Raw genomic sequence first — 21702 nt, 5'->3', positions numbered from 1 at the left:
TTAATTTCCTCCTTAACAATCCTCTCCCACCCAAAGCCTCACCTTTTCATGTGCACGCACACATACACACACACACACACCTCTGTTGGCTCTCCCTTCCAAGGGAGGGTGTTCAAACTCTCTATGGGTCATTTTATTGTGACAACTTTCTAAATACAGAGTTCTTGTTCACTCTGTGCTTTATCCCTCAAGATTGAGCTGGACTTTTCAAGTTAGGTGTTCCTAGAGATGTTAGGGGCTTCCCAGGTGGCTCAGGGGTAAAGAATCCACCTACCAATACCATAGACACAGGAGATGCAGGTCCAATCCCTGGGTCAGAAAGATCCCTAGAGAAGGAAATGGCAACCCCATGGACAGAAGAGCTTGGCGGGCTACAGTCCATGGAGTAGCAAAGAGTCAGACATGACTGAGCAACCAAACACACACAAGCACGTGCACACACGGGATGTTAGTGACCAGTCTCTGCTTACACGACTGTGACATTGGTCCTCTGCATTTTACAAGCATGACCCAGATAAGCACCTACAACTTCATGCTAGAAACTTACCAATTTTTGAAATTTATTAAAAGCATGTTAACACAGCATTAAAGAAGAATAGTACCCCACATATGTACCCATTTTCCCTCTCACTCACTGATTTTAAAGAAATTGCTGCTTTTATGAAATTCAAAAGACTGGAAAAGAAGGTTTTTAACAATGCAGTTAAGCCTTCTGTGAATATTTTATTATGTTCTTGTATGTTTCTTGTATATCCTAGCTCATTAATAAAAACCAGGAGCAAGAATACTGGTATATTTTACCTTCCATCATGATAGAAGGAGATTAAGGGGAAAAAAGTCTTGGCACTTATTGTCAACTATTTTTCCTCCCAGGACAGTGGTTTTCACTGAAAACCCCTGGTCTCAACCCATTCTAAAAAAGTGGGTTTCATTATACATGAAATGATTCGGGAGTATAGTCTTCCAGGGTGACAAAGTCCCCAGGTCCTGGGAGGAGGGTGGTCGTACACGGGGAAAACAATTCTTGCCTCAGTTAGGTGCACATATTTCCAGGGGACCCAGGGGGACATTCTCTATATTTTTCTCCCAGTTATACCCATGAGGGACAGGCTGGCTCTTAAGGCACTGCAAGGATTTCAGATCTTAGACAGATAAGAGAAATCATTTCCAATCTTTGCTGAAAGAAATCCAGCAAGAAATATGATACTCATTTACTCAAAACTACCTCATACACCTGACCTCGACTCCTCTTGGGGAGAGAAAATTCAGTTGAAATAGTACAGTGTTTTTATAGGCAACTCTCTAAATGTTCAAAATCTTGGGCAACTCTCTAAAGGCTCAAAATCTGCCTCAGCAACAGTGGTGCAGAAAGAAGGTGGAGCAGAGACCTGGGGATCTCTCTGGAGGATGGGGGGATCCAACTCCTACCTCTTAAGCAAGTGTCTGGTTCACACTGTAAATGGGGAGACTGGATTTGAGGGGCTCTGAGTCCCTTTCCCTCTAAAATTTCACTGCTCTGTAGGCCCACCAGCAGGCTAGAGGATCTTAGGTTTCGCAGGAGTAGTCATTCTACTGATTGGATTGGGGGGGTGGGGGGGCTCTGAACTGTAATAGAGGAGAGGGAGACCCAGAAAATTACATAGAAGAGCTTGGTGAGAAGCCTGGGGAATAGACCCTGGATGGTGGCCTCTCACTAACCACCTCTCTTTAGGCACTTCCTGGGTGCTGGCAGATGGTAGGTCAGTACTTTGTAGACTTACCTCATTTCATCCTCGCAACAGTCCTGTGAGGTAGGTGACAGTAACCATTGTTTGCCTCCCAATTCCTTCTTTCCCTTCCTTCTTACTCACAGAACCCTGGGAATGTGTCCATCTGGAAAACTGTACTAGTTAGTTAGTTCTGCATAACAAATATGCCCCAAATTAGCAGAAAACAAAAATGTTTACTATCTCACAGCTTCTGTGGGTCAGTTTTGTGGGTTTTCTGAATCAGGTCTCTCAAGAGATTGCAGTCAAGATGTCCACCAGGGCTGTAGTCATCTGAAGGCTCAACTGGGGGAGAACGTTCCTCCAAGCTCACTCATGAGGCTGTTGGACTGAGGGCCACAAGTCCCCACTAGCTTTTGGCCAGAGACATCAGTTACTTGCTTCATCGGTCTCTCCACAGGGCAGCTCACAACATGGGCACTGGCTTTCCACAAAGTAAAAGAGAAGAGAGGGCACCCAATAAAGAAGTCACCATTTCTTTGTAACCTAATCTCAGAAGTGACATCCTATCACCTTCTCCACATTCTATTGATTAGAGGAAAGTTACTCAGTCTGGCCCACACTCAAGGGGAGGGAATTATACAAGGAAGGACCACCAAGAGGCAATGAGTAGAGGCTTCCTACTGCAACTACCATTCCCAGACTTTCTTGAAGCCAGATATGGCCATGTGACTAAATTCTAGCCAATGACATATAAGCAGAAGTTTTGTGGTGGACTTTTGGGAAGGCTCCTAAAAAGGGAGTCAGGATGTAGTTCTTCTTGTCACCTGTAACATAATGGCTGGAGGTCTAGCAGCTAGTTTGGACTACGAGGTGACCTTTGGAATGGAAGCAAGGGTGGGAAAACTGAAGGAGCCTGGGTCTGTGATGAAACGACTTCATAGACTCATCCAACCAACCCTAACTGCCTGCCTTGGGAGCCTTGTATTTTTGGGTAGAGAGTGGGTGGATAATATATTTTTAAAATTTTTATTTAAACATTTAAAAATTACTTTATTTTACTTTTTGAGTCAAAATACATGTAACTCATTGGAAAAAGACCCTGATGCTGGGAAAGACTGAAGGCAGGAGGAGAAGGGGACAACAGAGGGTGAGATGGTTGGATGGCATCACCAACTCGATAGACAAGAGTTTGAGCAAGCTCCAGGAGTTGGTGATGGAGAGGGAAGCCTGGTGTGCTGCAGTCCATGGGATAACAAAGAGTTGGACATGACTAAGCCTACTTAACTGAACATGTAACATAACATTTACCACCTTAGCCATTTTAAGGGTTTAGCTGAGTAGTATTACATTCACACTGTTGTGCAACTATCAACACCCTCCAGTCCCATAACTCATGTCCTCTTGTAAAGCTGAAACTATACCTATTAAACAATAACTCCCCATTCTCCACTTCCTCCAGCCCCTGGCAACTACCATCCACAGGAATCTTTTACATGAATATTTAAAGTCACCAAGTTCAGAGCTCTGTCACTCACACCTCAACCCAGTCTTAAATATGGTAGTATTACTGTGCCTATAGTACAGAGCAGAAAACTGAGGTTCCTAGGTATAGAGAACTTATACAACGTCAAAAGCAAGTAAGTGGTTAACCCTGGGCTTGACTTCCAAGTTGTTTCATTACAAAACATCCTTCTTCCAATGCTTCTAGAAAGAGATCATCTAGAGTTCCTGCTCATCTTCTAGAGTTTTCATCACATAAAATAAAATGGAAGACATGAATGGCATGTGATAGCAGCCTGGCAAAACAGTCCTTTTACTAGGGCGGGGAGCAACGATTGCTGTTTTTATTCACCATGTTCCCTGTCTCTCCTGTAGGGATACTCGGCAAGGAACACAGTGAACTGGGCAATTGTTGGTTTGGGAAACATTCCCAATTTCAGAATAAGTGATAGGGAAAGCTGGACTGAAAGAGTGAAACGTCTGGGTAACAGATGGTCTGTGTTTGAAAGCAGGCTGCCCCAGGCTATGGGCAGAATTTGGTAACTGCACTCTCAGAGCAGCGAAAGACAGACTGAGGTGCCTCCTGGCAAAAAGCCACCTCCTTCTGGAGAAGATCCTAATCGGACCCCCACTAGAGTATGAAGGAAGGTTCTGGCAAAGACGGGCCATCCTCTAACTACTGAACTCTATTTCAAACCCCAGGACCTGCCAGAGAAACCAGTCTTCTGCTGGTGAAGTGATGCTTGTCAACTCAACATCTGTGTGGCCTTTTCCACAGGTGAGGTACTTACTTCTTTCCCTTACCAGGACCTACAGCAGTAGCTGTAGACAGAACACTTAGGTCAAAGAGTGCCACTCAAGGGGACTGCAAAGGCTTGACTTTCTCCAGTTAAGCTAAACATTTCTATTTTACTCTTCCCACAAGTCAACAATCACTACATACCAGCAAGCTCTTTCACAGACAGCAGGGTCCTTCCTGTACCCAAATATTCCCTGTAGTAGTCAGAGCAAGTGCCAGAAATGTAACTCAAACTAAGATAGGCAATAGGAGGGAGATAGTTTATTGATCTACATACCCGGAAAGGAAGAGGGCAGATCTAGTACTGGGCACAGAGGGATCCACGACCCCAGTGCTGCTGCCCACGTGCTCGCTCAGACCGGGTCGTCCTTCTTTACCACTGCAAATGGGTTCTCAATGGATGGGAGAATGGCTGCCAGCAACCCCAGATCACGTGCTTCCATCGCTAAGCGCAGAGCAGGCACAACACTCTTCCTGGCAACTCCACCTGCCTAGGAAGTGATTGGCCCAGCTCAGGGCGAGGGAGCACTCTGATTGGCCAGGCCTGGGTCACGTGCTTCCCTCTTGCAGAGGAGGGGGTGGTGGGGTTGGTGGGGTTGGTGGGGGTGGAGGGGGTGAAGGGGGTGGAGGGGGTGGTGGGGGTGGAGGGGGTGGTGGGGGTGGAGGGGGTGGTGGGGGTGGTGGGGGTGGTGGCATCCTACTAGAATTACATGACTGGGGATGCTCAGCTCAAAGAAACAGGATGCTTCCAGGAATAAAAAGCAACCGATTTTTAACGTGAGGGTTGTAAATGTGTGGATGAAGGTTTTCCTGCACATACATGCAAAACCAGGAGCCCTACAGAATCCAAGCTTGCAGATGGATCTCCCAGGGCACTGGAGCTCCTGAGCCTGGCCGGGGGCTCCTCGCCTCTCACCACTCTCCGCTCTCCACTCTGCTTTCTTTCTATCTTCCTGACAACCTCCCACATTCTCCCCCCTGCTTTGTTTGAATGGAGATCTTAACCACCAGCTATAAAGGTCCTGAAGCAGACTCTGCCATATACTCTCTAGGATGGGTGAGCTTCCTCCGTTGGCGGAGCGGGAATTCCCTCCCTACTCCCTGCCTAAGCCTTCTGACAGCTGTCCTTGTGTTCTCCGAAGACAGAAGAGCTGCTGGTAAGCCGGGCTGCTAATTCCAGATGACATTTGACCTTTCAACTCCAACGGGCTGAGTGGCAGCTGAGTGCAAAGCCACAGCTGGACCTTGACAGCTCTTGGCTGAAAAGAGAGGAAACTCTAGGGAGTTGCCGACCCCACGCATCTTCTGGGGAGGAGGGGCAAGCGGATTTGATTGAGGTATCCCAGTTCTTGGGCTCTAAAATCACTGTGGATGGCGACTGCAGCCATGAAATGAGAAGACTTTTGCCTTTTTGTCAGGAAAACTATGACATACCTAGAAAGTGTGTTGAAAAGCAGAGACATTACTCTGCCAACAAAGGTACGTATAGTCAAGGCTTATGGTCTTCCCAGTTGTCATGTATGGTTGCGAGAGCAGGACTGTAAAGAATGTAAAGAACACCGAAGAATTGATGCCTTCAAACTGTGGTGCTGGAGAAGACTCCTGAGAGTCCCTTGGACAGCAAGGAGATCAAACCAGTCAATCTTAAGGGAAATCAACAGACTGATGCTGAGGATGAAACTCCAGTATTTTGGTCATCTGATGCGAACAGACGACTCATCGGGAGACTCCCTGATGCTGGGGAAGATTGAGGGCAGAAGGAGAAGAGGACATCAGAGGATGAGATGGCTGGATGGCCTCACTGATGCAATGGACACGAACTTGGGCAAACTTCGGGAGAGGTGAGGGACAGGGTAGCCTGTTGTGCTGCCGTCCATGGAGTCGCAAAGAGTCGGACACGACTGGGTGACTGAATAACAACATCCCAGTTCCAGGCGAGGAGACACAGGGTCTAAGCTCCTTCGCTTGGGGCAGAAGATAAAGCATGTCTTTCCAAGAAGCACAACTCCATGGGTGACCCTGCACATTTGTGTCTGTTCACAGCAGCCTTACGGTGGCCAGGAGTCCAGGAAAATTGGGGGGGGGGGCGTTATTCAGAACCACCCAGAGCGCCTTTGAGTCAGGAAGCAGATAGATGGCTGCTGCTGTCCTCTCATTGCTATGAAAGGCAAGGGCAGCCCTCTTAAGAGAGGAGCCACGTGAGCCTGGGAAGAGACAGAGAGCAATGGCAGACCTCCGGAGTTGGGGGGACCTCAGGACTCCTTGTCTCTTTGCCTCCTTTCATGGCTGCATCTCAGTCACCCATAGCCTGTCAGCTTGGTGTCCTAAAGGAGGGTCTCCAGACCCCCCCTTTCTCAGCGGGACTGTTTTTGATCACTTCTAGGTCTACAGTTTCTGTCTAGCCACACTCAATCGTGTGCTGCACATTGGACCCTATTTTCTTTCTTGCTTTCTTTTTTTCCCCCGCACTGTGGGGCATGTGGAACCTGGGCCCCCTGCAGTGGAAGCATGGAGTCTTAACCACTGGACGGCCAGGGAAGTCCCTGACACCGTTTTCTTAGTTGTCTCACTCCTTTGGAGGCAAAGGAGAGAAAGAACCTAGTGATGGGGAGCCAGTGCTAGCAGACATAGGGATGCACTGTGACCCCCTCTTTGGTTTCCAGGTGCTTGTATGAAATCATCCTTTCACCCCGTGTTTCCAGGGGCTCCATTTAGGACAGGAAAGACATGGTGATAACTCAGGAGTTCATGGCCACGTGTTTAGCTTTCCCTCCCTCTCTCCGTTTGGTGCTGGGGTCCAGAAGGAAGCTGCAGGGTGGGACGGGGCCTCCCCCACTCTCTGGAGCGGCTCTTCCTCTGCGGAGGGACATTGCTTCCCAAATTGAGCCGTTTCTGGCACCTCGGTCTATTTTTGCAGTTGAGCCGGCTGCCCCATGCCAAGGTTTCTTACCACAAATAGAACTTCTGGAAAGGCCTACTGGTTTCCTCCGGGCTTTCAGACACCTCTTCACATTTCGCTTGGCTTCCTTTCTGCAGCCCCAAAAGGGAATATCTGGAGTCTGTGTTCCGCTGTGATCGCAGACCCCCCCCAGCCCAGGCTCTGCAGGGCATCCTCCAGCGTGGCCGTTCCCTCTGGCTGCCGGCGGGGCCGGCCCAGATGCCGAGCCAAGGAGACCCAGGGGTACCCCGAGCGCCGGCATGAACTGAAGCTGCAGGTTCACCCCTGAGGGGGATGGTGGGGGCAGAGGAGCCACTGGAGCCCGCCTTCCATGCCCCTGTCCCCTCAGAGCCCTGGCCCTGCCGAGTGCCTGTGGCCCCCACCTGTCCTTGGAGAAGAGGATCTGAGAACTCATCGTGGGCAAGTGACACGCAACTGAGACACTTACCTCGCAGGGGACACCTGGAGTCTGAACGCTCCAGAAGCAATTCCAATGAGTCAAATTAAAACAAGTAGGAGTGTAACACACGAGTAGGAAATAAGTATATGAAAAACAAAGCAACCTTATAGTGGAGATGGAAAATGTTAAAAAACAATGTATGTGCTTAGTTGCTCAGTCATGTCCGACTCTGAGACCCCATGGACTGTAGCCCACCAGGCTCCTCCGTCCATGCGGATTCTCCAGGCGAGAATACTGGAGTGGGTTGCCATGCCTTCCTCCAGGGGATCTTCCCAAGCCAGGGACTGAGCCCAGGTCTCCTACATTGCAGGCGGATTCTTTACTGTCTCAGGCACCAGGAAGCCCCCCAAAACAATACCATTGCACAAAAAAAAAACCCATGTTAATTTACTGTTTTATGTATGATGTGATAAATTCTGAAACTTACTACATAAATATTTAAATGAAATTAGAATGCTAGATCTTCCACCACAGAAAAGTGGGGGTGAAGTAAGAGGTCACCCCATTAATGGCCTAGGGACTGTCAACCAGGCAGGAGCTACGGGTGCCCAAGACCAGTGTTGGTGTGTCAGGTCCAAGGTCAGAGAAGGTGCAAGGGAGGGTGTCCCTGGTGGTCCGGTGGTTGGGAATGCAGCTTGAATGCAGGGGACGCAGGTTCAATTCCTGCTGCAAATAAGACCCGACGCAGTCAAATAAAATACAAAGAAGGTGCTGGGGGAAAGCTACTTCTAAAGGTACTGGAGACTGAGCTTCAGAAGATTCCAGAACAACAGCAAGAAACCCCATCATTTGAAAGGCCCCCACATTGTGGAAGTAACCCCACTCCTTCTCTCAGGGTGGCTGCTCAGAGTCCCATCTCTGGGAGATGGATAGCGTTCCAGTTTCAGTGCTGCCACTTATTAGTTGTGGGATCTCAAGAAGCTTCTAAATGGCTCTGCACTCTCCTTGAAGGCAGGGGGAGAAGGGGATGATGGAGGATGAGATGGCTGGACGGCATCACTGACTCAATGGACATGAGTTTGAGCAAGCTCTGGGAGTTGGTGATGGACAGGGAAGCCTGGCGTGCTGCAGTCCATGGGGTCACAAAGAGTCGGACATGACTGAGTGACTGAACAACAACAAAAGTTTTCCTTTCCCCTCCTGAGGGAATGAAGGGGATAATAATAACGTGCCTGGCTGAATAACAAGTGTCTACGAGAGCAGGACCGTTCACGTGAAAGAAGCATGTGAGTGGGACCATGAACATGAGAGAAAGAGTGACATTTTCCACATGGTCCCAATTATCCAAAGTAAAGATCCAAATGAGCTAGGCGTTGCCGACACTTCACGTGAAATGGGAGTGACCTTGCCCTGGGCTCTGCCCCTGGCTGGCACAAGTTTGGTTTATTAACAAGTGTGTGCCTTTCCCCTGCAGCCGAGCCAGCTTCCCCAAGCCCAGTGGCTCCCGGACCCGGGCGGGTACCACCAACACCCAGGGGGCTTGTTTCCAGACTGCGGGCCCCACCCCTGGAGTTTCTGACTCAGGAGGACTGGGGCGAGGCCTTCACATTTGCATTTCTAGCAAGTTCTCAGGTGATGCTGCTACTGCTGGGAACGGGCAGGGGAGCTTGAAAGACCCGGGCTTGTCTCCTCAGGGCTCCGTGGCCTCCTCTGTGAGTGAAGTGACTTTGCTGGCTCACGAGGAGGGCATTCTGGACTAGGATTCTAGTCCTCTGGCAGGAGTGTAAATTGGAAAGTAATTTGGCTATTCATGTTGAGAGCATTGGCCGTGTTTCTGCTCCCTGAAGCTGTAATCCCCCTTCTGGGAAGCCGTCCCTTAAGAAACAGCCTGCGATGTGCACAAAGCTTTCTGAGAAAGACGGGGGTGCGGGTTGGTGTAGAATTCTGCTCCTGCTCTGTGGATGGATGGAGGGCAGATCCAGCCCCCACCCAATGAACTGACTCCTGTGTTCGGGACGTGCCCACATGAGACTCGGGTGTGCAAAGGGATTCCAGCCACCCTGGTCCCTCAGCACTTCCATCGTTGCCATCTCTCTCTTTTTCTTCCCCTAAAAATTCTTTTCCATTATGGTTTATCACAGGATATCAGACACTGTTTCCTGTGCTATACAGTAGGGCCTTGTTGTTTATCCATTCTATATATAATAGTTTGGATCTGCTAATCCCAAACTCTCAATCCATCCTTCCCCCCTCTCCTCCCCCTTGGCAACCACAAGTCTGTTGTCTATGTCTGTGAATCTGTTTCTGTTTCACAGATAGGTTCATTTGTGCCATAGTTTAGATTCCACATATAAATGATATCATGTGGTATTTGTCTCTTTCCGACTTGCTGCACTCAGTATGTAATCTCTAGTTGCATACATGTTGCTGCAAATGGCATTCTTTTGTCCTCTTTTATGGTTGAGTAGTATTCCATTGTCCTTCCCTCATGGCTCAAGTGGTAAAGAATCCACCTGCAAGGCAGGAGTCACAGGAGACATGGGTTCAAGCCCTGGGTTGCGAAGATCCCCTGGAGGAGGAAATGGAAACTCACTCCATTATTCTTGCCTGGAGAATCCCATGGACAGAGGAGCTTGGTGGGCTACAGTCCATAGGGTTGCAAAGAGTTGGACACGACTGAGCATGCACACACTAGTATTCCATTGTATACATGGAGCACATTTTTATCCATTCCTCTGTCGATGGACATTTAGGTTGTTTCCACGTGTTGGCTATTGTGCATAGTGCTGCTATGAACACGGGTGCATTATCTTTTTGAATTAGAGTTTTGTCTGGCTATATGACCAGGAGTGGGATTGGTTGATCACATGATAACTCTAGTTTTAGTTTTCTGAGAAACCTCCACACTGTTTTCTATAGTGGCTGCACCGACTTACATTCCCACCAACAGTGTAGGAGGGTTTCCTTTTCTCCACACCTTCTCCGGTATTTGTTATTTGTAGATTTTTAAAAAAATGATGGCCATGCTGACCGCCCCACTGCTATCCCTGTGTCTCCTCTCCAGGCCATGTCCTTCATGTGGACATATGGTGGTATCAGGTCATGGTTAGGCACGTGGGCGTTGTGGTCAGACGTCCCAGGGGTTTGAATTCCAGCTCTGCCACTGACCATGACCTTCAGCGAAGCAACTGAACCCACCCTCAGTTTCATCAAGTGGGGATGAGACTAGCTACCCATCGAAAGGTTGTGAACTGTTCAGAATAGAGTATGTTCCAAAATACCTTGCCCGTTATCAATTACAGAAAAAAACGCACAGTGTAATAGAGAAGGTTTACTTTCAAAAAGCAAGGGTTAAATACTGGAGGGGAGTTTCAGGTGGAAAGTTCTAGAGAGCAGGGGTTATGTGTCTTTGAGAGGAGACTTGGTTTTTCCTAGTGAAATTGAACAAAGGCAGCGAATGGGGTGGGGAGGAGGGAGACGGTGGTGAGCAGTCACTCCCTGTTATCTTTCGGCAGCTCTCAGTGACCGTGACCGGCAGCGAGGAGCGGGTGGGCGGGGGTCTGGCCTGACTCACTAGGAACTCAGCCAGCATCCGGTGAGCAGCAGGAGATCACAGGGCGCAGACACCAGGCACCGGAGCCCGCTGCCTCTAATGTGTGGTTTCCTCAGTGCCTGTTATTAATGGAAATTCTTCTAGCACCTGAGTGGGCACGAGCGGATGGAAAAGGGAGACAATGAGGGCTCTGAGGCTCCGAAAGGTGGGGTGCTCCTATCAGACATCCATCAGGACGCCAAGAGCCTGCTGATTCACACACGCCCAGCAGGAGATGAAGTCACCTGGATGATGGAGAATTCTGGGGCTCTGTATAAACAACCCAAACTCCCAAAGGACACTCCATTCCCCCCCCCCCCGCCTTAGACCCAGCCTTCAAAAGTGCACGGAAGTCTAAGCTTCTGAGTCACCATCATTTGTCAAGGTAACTTGTAGGTTCAGCTATTTAATTTTTACCCCGTTCAACAAACAAGAGGACAACTACTCTGGTAGAACTGAGTAAAATGAACAACTCTGAGTTCCCACACTCTGGGTATTGGTAATCAGACGGGGCCAAACAGACTGCAGGGAACAGAGGGGAGAAGAGCAAAGAGCTTTTAAGTCTCCTCATTATCAGGTGGAGTGTGGGAGGTTACCACTCTCAGCCACGTGTTTCCGGTGGTCTGGCTATTGCCAGTAAGGAAGATCCCACCCTCCAGGGTTGAACCACCTGCAAGGCGAGTGGGTGGAGGAGTGCTGGCCCCACCCACCCTGCTCCTGGAGGTGGCAAGCTTCAGAAGGCAGGTAACTAGTACTCCTACTGGTCCCAGAAATACTGCAACTTTCCACATACAAGTCACAGGAGTCAGGCATGAGTGCATAAGGCCTCCCACCACACAGGGGTCTGCCCAAATCGATGATTTGCACACCAAGCAAGGGGCTCTGACTTCAAGCTTTCTGGCCTATTGCCCTATGTTCTCACTTAAGAAAAATAGTCCTGAGGGTTTAATCTCTTTTCTTATGAAATACAAATTGAAGTCCACGCCGCCACTCCCAAGGGCTTCCTAGGTGGCGCTAGTGGTAAAGAACTCGCCTGCTAATGTGGGAGTTGCAAGAGACAAGGGTTCGATCCCTGGGTCAGGAAGATCCCCCGGAGGAGGGCATGGCAACCCACTCCTGTATTCTTGCCTGTGGACAGAGGAGCCTGGTGGGCTACAGTCCACGGGGTCGCAAAGAGTCAGACACGACTGAAGCGACTGAGCACGCAGCACACCCCCATCTCCAAATAAATAAAAGAGGAGCTCTTTTTTTATTGTCTTTTCTTTTCTGACGGGGTTATCTTATCGAAAACATTTCAGGGGGCTTCCCTGGTGATCCAGTTGTTAAGACGCTGCAATTCTACTATAGGGGCTCGGGTTCGATCCCTAGTCGGGGAAACTAAGATCCTGCATGCCATGAAGTGAGGTCAAACAACATTTCAATTTTAAAAGCCCTTCCCAGTTGCGTGGAGGTTGTCACCAGGCCCAGCCACACCAAGTACTTTGTCAAGTTCAGGTTCACCACACAATCGGAAAAAGCAGAAGGCCAAGGCAGAAATGGGCAAGGGGCTGAGGACAAAATGAATTACTTTCGGCAGGGACCAGACGACTGGGAGGAGAGCGTGGCCCAAAAAGGAGAAACACGAACTGGCCTTCAGGTATTCTATTTCCCTCCCTGGACAAAATTGGATGCAGAGATTTACTGTATGAATCATTTGGGGGAAAAAAAAGATTCCCATTGAAGTCATGAAACTTGAGTCATGAGATTTAAAAAAAGCATTCAAAAAGATGTCACTATTTTTAACACATACTGTTTCCCAGGTCAGGAGAGAACGGTGCAGCCTCAGCAGTAACCCAGGGTCATGGCATTTCCCTCTCACCATCGAGACAGGGCCGCAAAACTGTCTAAGTGGGAACCTCACAGACAGGAACGGTGTCTCTCTGTGCACACTTTTAAAATAACACTGAAGACCCATGCTTATTAATATATTATATTGACAGATTTTTTGGCAAGGTGGGCTGGCTCAGTGGTGAAGAATCTGCCTGCAATGCAGGAGACATGTGTTTGATCCCTGGGATGGGAAGATCCCCTGGAGGGCATGGCAACCCACTCCAGTATTCTTGCCTGGGAAATCCCATGGACAGCGGAGCCTGGTGGACTCCAGTCCATGGGCTCGCAGAAGAGTTGGACATGACTCAGCAACTAAACAGTAACAACCACCAAAGCAATATACTTGGAAAGGTCTTCTATACAAATGGAGGTGGAATAATTGGATGTCCACATGGAATTATGGAACCTCAACTCCTATCTCACACCATATACCAAAATACTCATTCAAGCAGACTTCAACATGAACGCTAGAACTACAAAGCTTCTAGAAGAAATGCAAAAGAGTATCTTTTAAACCTTGAAGTTGTAAAGTTGATAATTATCAAAATGAAAATCTTCTGCCCAGTAAGATATATTTTTAAGCAAACAAGTTGTTGGGAAGATAAGTGAAACAGGTGAGGGAGACTGAGAGACAAACTTCCAGTTATAAAATAAAATAACAGGGATGTAATGTAGAGCCTGGGGAATACAGTTAATAATAACTTTGACAACAGATGGTAACTAGACTTAGCATGGTGATCACTTTGTAATATATAAAGGTATTTTATCACTATGTTGCACACCTGAAAATAATCTAATACTGTAAGTCAGTCAGCATTCAGTTTACTCAATTAAAAAAAAAAAATCAGTCAAGTTGCTGGTAGAGTGGATCCTGAATGTTCTCACCACAAAAACCAATGTGGTGATCATTTTGCTATGTGTGAGTGCACCAAGTCAATACATTGTACACCATATGTTTACACAGTTGAACAATTGCAACTCAGTAAAACTGAAAAGAAAGGAAGGGGTGGGGAGGGAGAGAGGGAGGGAGGAAGAAAAGAAACAAGCAAGCCACAGACTGGGACTAATCATGTACAAAACTATCTGACAAAGCACTAATGTCCAGAATACATAATGAACATCTATAACTTAATAGTGGAAAGACTTACAACTTGACAAAATATAGGCAAGAGAGTTGAGCAGATACTTCATAGAGGAATATTTAATATGTACAAATGGCCAAAAAACACCTCATCATTAGTCAATGGGGAAATGCAAATAAAAACTGCAGGGAGATATACTATAGGGCTAAAGACCAACAATGCCAAATGCTGCCAAGGATGAGAGCTACAGTGAGTCTAAATGATACATCCACTTTGGGAGATGATCTGGAAGTTTCTTATAAAACCGAGCATCACTGATCTAGCAATTCAACTTTTTGGTATTTACCCTCCAAAATGAAAGCTTTTGTTCTCAAGAAGACTTGTACTAGAATGTTCACAGCAGCTTTATTCGTCATAGCCCCAAACTGGAAACAGCCCAAGCATCTCTCTAACATGAATGGATACAGACTGTGATATGTGCGCACTCAATGGTAAAAAAAGATACACAGGGTGACACAGATGAACCTCAAAAACATTATGCAGAATGAAAGAGGCTTCACATCAAGAAGCATAACTTCATGATTCATGAAGTTCTAGAAAAGGTTAGACTAATCCGTGATGAAAAAGTTCAGACCAGTGGTAACCTCTGGGGATGGGAGTGGGGTAGCGGGGGACTGGAAAGAGGCAAAAGGGAATATTCTGGGGGTGATGGTGATGTTCTGTGTCTTGACAGATTGTGTTGCATTTGTTACAATCTATCAGAAGGTACAGACGCTTAAGATTTGATCATGTCACTAAAAAATTTATCCCCACTGGCTATAAACACATAAACTCTGGCTGATGACAAGCATGTTCAAGAATTTGGGATGGGGAGTGCTCTGATGCTTGCAACTTACTTAGAAATGCTTTTGAAACTAAGATGGATTGATGGAGGGAGGCACGGCTGAATGGTTATGTAATAAAGTAAATACAGCAAAATGGCAGCTGTACAATCTAGGTGGGGGGGAAACTGGTTTTTGCTGAACAATTCTTTCCACTTCTTTGTACGCTTGAAAATTTTCATAATACGATGTTGGGGGTGGGGAACTGGACGAATACAAAGCTATAAGAAAAAAGGGCCGCAGCACTCAATCTCCACCCCAGCTCTAAAATCAAAGAACTACAAAAGGACTTGAAGGGAAACACTGAGGCCCCTACTTCCACACCTGCCTCCAGGTTTGGTTACAGTACTTAAGAAACCACAGGACTTGGTGGTTCAGTGATTAAGAGTCTGCCTGCCAATTCAGGGGACACAGGTTCGATCCCTGGTCTGGGAAGATTCCACATGCCACTGGGCAACTAAACCCGTGAGCCACAACTACTGAGCCTTGGCACCTCAAGTCTCTGCTCCGCAATAAGCAGCTTCCACTCACCACAACTAGAGAAAACTCGCACATAACAAAGGCCCAGCACAACCAAGAAAAGAGAAAAGAAACCCCAGGGACTTCCCTGGCAGTCCAGTGCTTAAGATTTCATGCTTCCACTGCAGGGGGCATGGGTTCGATCCCCGGTCAGGGAACTAAGCTCCTGCAAGTCACATTGCATGGGGAAAAAAAAAAAAGAAACCCAGAACCATAGCCCCATTATCATAACACACCCAAGTCTCAGTATGGAAAAGCCAAAGCAGCATCCTAGGGTTTCAAACCCAGAAGAGACATGGAGAAAGCCTGTGTATGTGTGTGAATACTCAGGAGGGCCAACCCAGTTCACCTGCTATAAGTCATTTGATACAGTTGGGAAAATAGGAGTTTGGGCACGTACCAGGGCTTAGCTGGGTATATAACGCTAATTTAACCCCCCCCCCCCGCCCCCATCATGCCTGCGTCAACTCCAACCAGGGTTTCAGATCAAAAGCTTTTTCAAGTATCACTACAACTCACTGTGCACTTGTGTGAGTGCTGGGCGTTTGACATGATTCCATTTAACCCTGACAACCATCCTGTAAAGTAGGTTAATAGTATAATCCTGCTTTTAAGATTGAGGAAACTGAGGCTCAGAGAGGGTAGATAATGTACCCGGGAACACACAGCATGGATGCAGGCATATCCCATGAGGCTCTAGGGCAGAAGCCCTTTCTAGAGAGCACCTCCCCAAACCCCTCTGGACCACAAGCTGTGTGTCTGTGACACTTTTTGAACAGGAAAAACTGGGCTTCAGGTGACAATGAAGACTCTCATACCTGAGAACAACAGTCCTCTGTCTCTCTCTCCAAGGCCTTGCATGGTGTGAAGGTCATTAGGCCACCCCACGCTTGGCATTTCCACGCCAGGCATGCCCATCAGGCCAGAAGTACTTTCCATACGTACACCAATCACCACCTTGCATTGGTCTGCCTTGTTGTTCATGCTGTTAAAAAGAAGTGTCAGGTGCACCTGTTTCTACCTGTGGGTTTTAATGACTCAGCGGGGCCCAGTAGCACCTCTTAAATCCTCCTGTAGATGTTCCTTTGTCTGTCCCCACCCTCCCGTCACCCTTTCCCACTGGGCTGTGCACAGTGACAGCGTCGAGGAGCAGGGGAGCCTGGGTTTGTAACTTGGGGGCTATCAAACTCTCGGGGAACTGGGAAATGTCAAGAGGCCCTTAACCAGGGAAAGCGTCTGTCAAATCTGAATTCCCTCAAGACCTTGAATTCTGCTCAGAATCTTCCTACCATGAAGATGCACCCCTCCGACACCGCTGACCACCAGCTCCCCTCCAGCACCAGGCGCCTGACTCATCAAGGCAGGTGTAAGGGGTTAGAGGTTAAGAGAGAGAGAAAAAGGAAGGAAAAAAAGCACCAGGCTTACTGACTTTGCAGAGCTTTTTCTGGGGTGATCTTTAAAGAGAAATACATCTATGTAGAGATTAAGTATGTCATTCACTTACAAAAGAAGAGAAAAGAAAAAACTCAGAATCCTAAGAAAATCTCTTTAATTTTCATCTTTCGGAAATACATTTTTCATTTTCTTTATTTCCATGATACAAAAATGTTAAGTATCTAACAATGATCTGCAGGAAGCAGATCCACAGGATTCTGTCGCTGTTGTGATCTGTTTCGACAGAGAAAGGGCTGGTACACGGTGTCGATTTGTTATGATTTCACACACATGCACATGTATGCACACTTACCACCTCACCCCCAGATGCCACCAGACAGACAAGACATTGGGCTAAGACACGGAATGCAGCGCTACCTGGGAAAACAGAAATTAACTTTTCACTCGTACACCCCACCATGAGAAACTCACATCTTAGGGGAAAAAAAAACAAACCTCTAAATAAATATGCCCCAAAGGTCAAGGCCTGTGTTGACGGTGGTAGACATTTTTCTACCAGGAAAACAAGATTGGGAGCTTTGTGGTTTCAGGTAGCAATGATGAGAAGCAGGCAGACACAACTGAATTCTTCACGGGAGGCCGTACCACACCCTGGGGCTGCCCCCAGGCCTGAGCGTGAGACGTGGATGAGAACCTCTTGAGAGGTTCAACCCCAAATTCATGGTCACAGCACCCAAGACCGTTGGCTCTTTCTGCGGGTCTCACGGTTGCCCTTCCCCTTCGGGTGGATTCTCACACACAGACTGAGACTGGCGGGTTTCACACGAGCAACAAGTAATGACCTTAATGACCTGGTGAATCACGAACGCACGACAGTTGACAACACGCTGAGCGCCAGCACACAGGTGAGGCTGAGGAGGAAGGAACACGGCCTTGAAAATAAAAACTGGGGTTTTTTCAGGAGACACACTTGGTTTCAGGTCCCTCCCACACCACAGTGGACTCAGTGAAACGCAGTATGGCTTCCAAATGTGCAGCTGCTTCTTTCCTTCTCGGCAACAGCACCAGCGGAGTCGTTCCACTCTGGTCTTGGTTACCACGTGTCAGGGACTTCGAAGAGCTTGGCCGAGCTGTCTGACATGCTTCCTGGTGGGAGAGGACAAAAGAAGGTGAATAAGGAGAGGGCTGCCCTGGGCGGGGAAAAGAAAGAGGAGCTGCCCGGACAGCGTGGAACAGGGCCAGGGCTGGGATGGTCTTGTCGCTGGAGAGCGGTGCCAGGCATACGAAGGCCACGCTGCAGAAATATCACCGCGGGATCCAGGGAGTGCCTCTTGCCTGGGTGTCTGTACTGACTTCACAGGAGTTACAGCATCCTCCAGTGAGCACACACTCCCATATTCTTTGCTAGCCAGCATGCTGGGCACTTAGTTCATTTAATCTTCGTAAAAGCCCGGTTTAGTGGTACTAATATGCCCATTTTACAGTGAGTAGCTGAGATGGGGGTCCAGATCCCCCTAGAACTGAGATCCCTGCCAAAGGCCCAGGAGGATGAGTTTCTCTGTGCTGTAGTGACTGTTAACCAGATGAGAAGTCTCAGGGGCTGGTGGCTAGAGGGAAGCTGATCAGTGGGGGTTCAGACATTTCAAAAGAGACCTGCAAAAGCAGCTTGTAGCTTTTTCCAATTTCAGTAACACTGGCTATGGTCTTCGTGGCCTAAAGGAGTCTCTTCTGTTACAAACAGTTTCACCCCAAAGTTACAAGCCCTTCTTCATTCGGAAACTTTCTGCAACAGCAGCAGCACCATTGGGACACTGCTTGGACCACCGATGTCCACAGCCAAGTACATGGGAAATAAGTCAGAAAACAGCATTTTCATGATGGAAAATGCAGCCGGCTAGGCGCTCCCATACCCGGGATATCATGCATTATTTAAGCCCTAAGGTAGGGTTGGCAGGAAAACAGGCAAAGCCAGCCCTAGCTAACAGTCCAAGACTGAAAAAGGGGAGAGGTCTGTGATGATGCCTGAAGCAGAGAGTCACTTTCAAAAACGGAGGGGCATTTGTTCAGCTGAGGGTGGTTACTGCCCGTGACAGGAAGGCCTAAAGGTAACTAGGTCCAAACACGTGAAATAACATGAGGATTTCTGCTGGCTTGAGATCCGCCCCTCTCCTCCTTTACTGAGATAAAACCCAGAGACAGGATGAGAAGAGCAGGAGGGGACGTCATCTGAAGTGTTCTGTCGGGAGTGTCACGGCTGCGTGGAACATGCGTGTCCTGGGACTGCTCCAGGGAACTGAAGGTGAGCAGGAGATGGTCCCCGTGACTGATTCCCATGATCCAGTTAGAAAAGGAATAACAGTGGGACTTCCCTGGTGGGCCAGTGGTTAAGAATCTGTCTGCCAATGTGGGGGATGTGGGTTTGATCCCTGGTCCAGGAAGATTCCACATGCTGTGGGGCAACTAAGCCCATGAGCTGCAACTACTGAGCAGCGTACCCTAGAGCCCGTGCTCCACAAGACGAGAAGCCACCGCAATGAGAAGCCCTCGAAATGCAACTAGAGTAGCCCCCCGCTCGCTGCAACTATAGAAAGCCCTGGCACAGCAACGAAGACCCAGTGTAGCCAAAAATAAATAAATAGATAAAATTTAAAAAGGAACGAAAAGGCATAAAGGTTATTGAAAAACAAAGCAAAACACAAACAGTCCCCTCCAGGGAACAACTAAATTCTGCAGACAGCCCAGGATAAGATTAAATTAGCCTGACCCCCTTCTCAACCACCCAGTCCCACAGTACTTAATGATAGGGAGGAAAACTGACATCAGTAAGGGTGTTTTTATAATTCACATATCAAAGACATAATACAGCAGCCAATCAGATATTCTAAAGGAAAAAGCCACAAGGCCAAATGTGGGGGGGGGGCTGAAATAAAACTGAGAGGGAAAAAGATAAATGGCTAAAAGTACCTGCGCTGTCATCCTTACCATAGTACCCACCCTTACCTCGATGGGAGTATACGTGAGCCTGGTGGCACACCGTCCCACACACAGAAGGAGGACTTCCCTGGTGGCCTGGGGTTAAGAATCCACCTTGCAGTGCAGGGAACACAGGTTTGATTCCAACTAAGCCCGAGCTCTGCAACTACTGAGCCTGCACCACAACTGATCTCGTGTGCCACAACCAAGACCAGATGAGGCCAAAAACAAATAAACAAAAAGAAACCACACAGGAGTGACTCTGCGAAGAGCAAGTGAGAAACAATGGAATAAGCAGAAACTGGGGTGAGAGGCAAGTGTGGTGGGACTGTCTCAGTAGCTGTGAGACTCCGAGCAACTCTCACCGCCGTATCTGTAAGGTGCACTCGAGGCTACTTTGGGCCTCAGAGGATTTCCATGATTCAGCTGTGTTCCCTGCACAGAGCCAGTTCTGAATGCTCGTTAGCCCCTTCCCTTTGTGGATAAGGTGACCCAACACTGAATGTGGTTACTGCCCGGGGAAGCCAATAGCCTGCAGTCAAAGAGAGCTGCCTAAAATGTGCAGCTGCTGAGAAAGAATGATGTGTACAGAGCAACCAGAATTTTGTGAACCAACTAAAGGAGACCTAGACCTGAGGGGAGCTGAAGGTTACTGCTGGTGCTCGTTCTAGTACCTTCCAGAAAGGGAGAGCTGTAGACCGTCGAAGGATCCATCTCAAAGCTAATGGATAAGAAGCTGGGGTCAGTTTTCCAGGGAACTCGCTTTTCACAGCCCTGTGTGGTAACTAGAATGCAAAGAATTACTCAGGAACAACTTTCCTTTTTCAACAGAAACTTTAGGACATCTGTCTCCTGCTATGATGGACTATACCTTGCATCATATACAAAGGTGAACTCAAAATGGATGGTACATCTAAATGTAAAACCTGAAACTGGAAAACTTCTAGAAGAAAACATAGGAGGAGAACTCTGCAATCTTGAGTAAAGCAAAGCTTTCTCACGTATGACACCAAAGGCATAATTCAAGGGAAAAAAAATGATCAACTGGATTCCATTAAAATGTAAAACATCTACTACTGGAAGGTACTATTAAGAGAATGAAAAGCACCATCCAGAAGAATTTGTAAAGCACTCAACAGGACTTGTATCCTGAATCCATAAGAACTCTCAAAATTCAATAAGAAAAAAACAAACAAACAACCCAATGAAAAAACAGGCAAAAGATTTAAACACTCATTTCACCAAAGAAGATATTTAAATGGACAAATAATCACATAAAAAGATATTTAACATTGTTAGTCATTAGGGAAATTCAAACGAAAGCCCTAAAGAGACACCAGTCCACCTCACTGGAATAGCTACAAAGGACACCATCAGCACTGGTGACTGTAGAGCCACTGAGCCCTGGTGGGAATGCGAAACGCTGCAGCCACTCTGGAGAACAGTGTGCCAGGTTCTTATAAAATTGAACATACACTTACCATATGACACAGCAATTCCACCCTTAGGCGTTTATTCCAAAGAAATGAACACTGAGTTCACATAAAAACTTACACAGAATGTTTATATCTGCTAGACTCTCAACTGCTAACAACCTAAATGCCAAAAGGCAAAATGGATAAACAAATAGTGATACGTCTGAAAAGTGGACTGTTACCCCACCGAAGGAAGGAATGAACCAGTGACGTGCGCAACAACACAAACGTCAAAGGCGTTACGCTAAGGGCAGGACCCGAGGGGTTCCTTATTGAATGATTCCATTTAAATGGCCCTCAGAAAAGGCAAAATTACAGTGACAGAAAGCAGATCGGTGGCTGCCAGGATCTAGGGACGGGGAGGGGCTGACTGCAAAGGAGCACGAGGGGATCTTCTGGAATAACTGTTCTATTGCTTGAGCACAGTGATGCTTATATGACTGTACACATTTGTCAAAACTCGTCAGCCTGTACACCTCAAAGTAATGACTTTCACTGGATGTAAACTGAATCTTAATAAAGCGGACCCTGCAAAAAAGCATGAGGAATGTTGTTTAAAAAAAAAAAACC

At 47.6% G+C, this 21702-nt stretch overlaps 1 protein-coding gene across 14 annotated transcripts in view; it reads right to left on the bottom strand.

Moving 5' to 3' along the window:
• Nucleotides 1-16821: 16821 nt before the first annotated feature.
• Nucleotides 16822-21702, bottom strand: part of PARN (poly(A)-specific ribonuclease) — a 177438-nt gene continuing 172557 nt past the window's right edge. For 12 of the 14 annotated variants that reach the window (XM_081556349.1, XM_081556348.1, XM_081556352.1 and 9 more), the window contains one exon: nt 16822-17830. In XM_081556349.1, coding sequence (XP_081412475.1) covers nt 17788-17830 — 43 coding nt within the window. In that variant the 3' untranslated portion in view covers nt 16822-17787. The remainder of the gene's footprint in view (nt 17831-21702) is intronic. The other 2 variants (XR_014072950.1, XR_014072949.1) reach the window with 1 other exon arrangement.

Source organism: Giraffa tippelskirchi, chromosome 13 (genome assembly GCF_054371585.1).
Source record: "Giraffa tippelskirchi isolate mGirTip1 chromosome 13, T2T-mGirTip1v1.2.pri, whole genome shotgun sequence".
Taxonomy (NCBI): Eukaryota; Metazoa; Chordata; class Mammalia; order Artiodactyla; family Giraffidae; genus Giraffa; species Giraffa tippelskirchi.
This window is presented reverse-complemented; position numbering and strand designations above follow the sequence as displayed.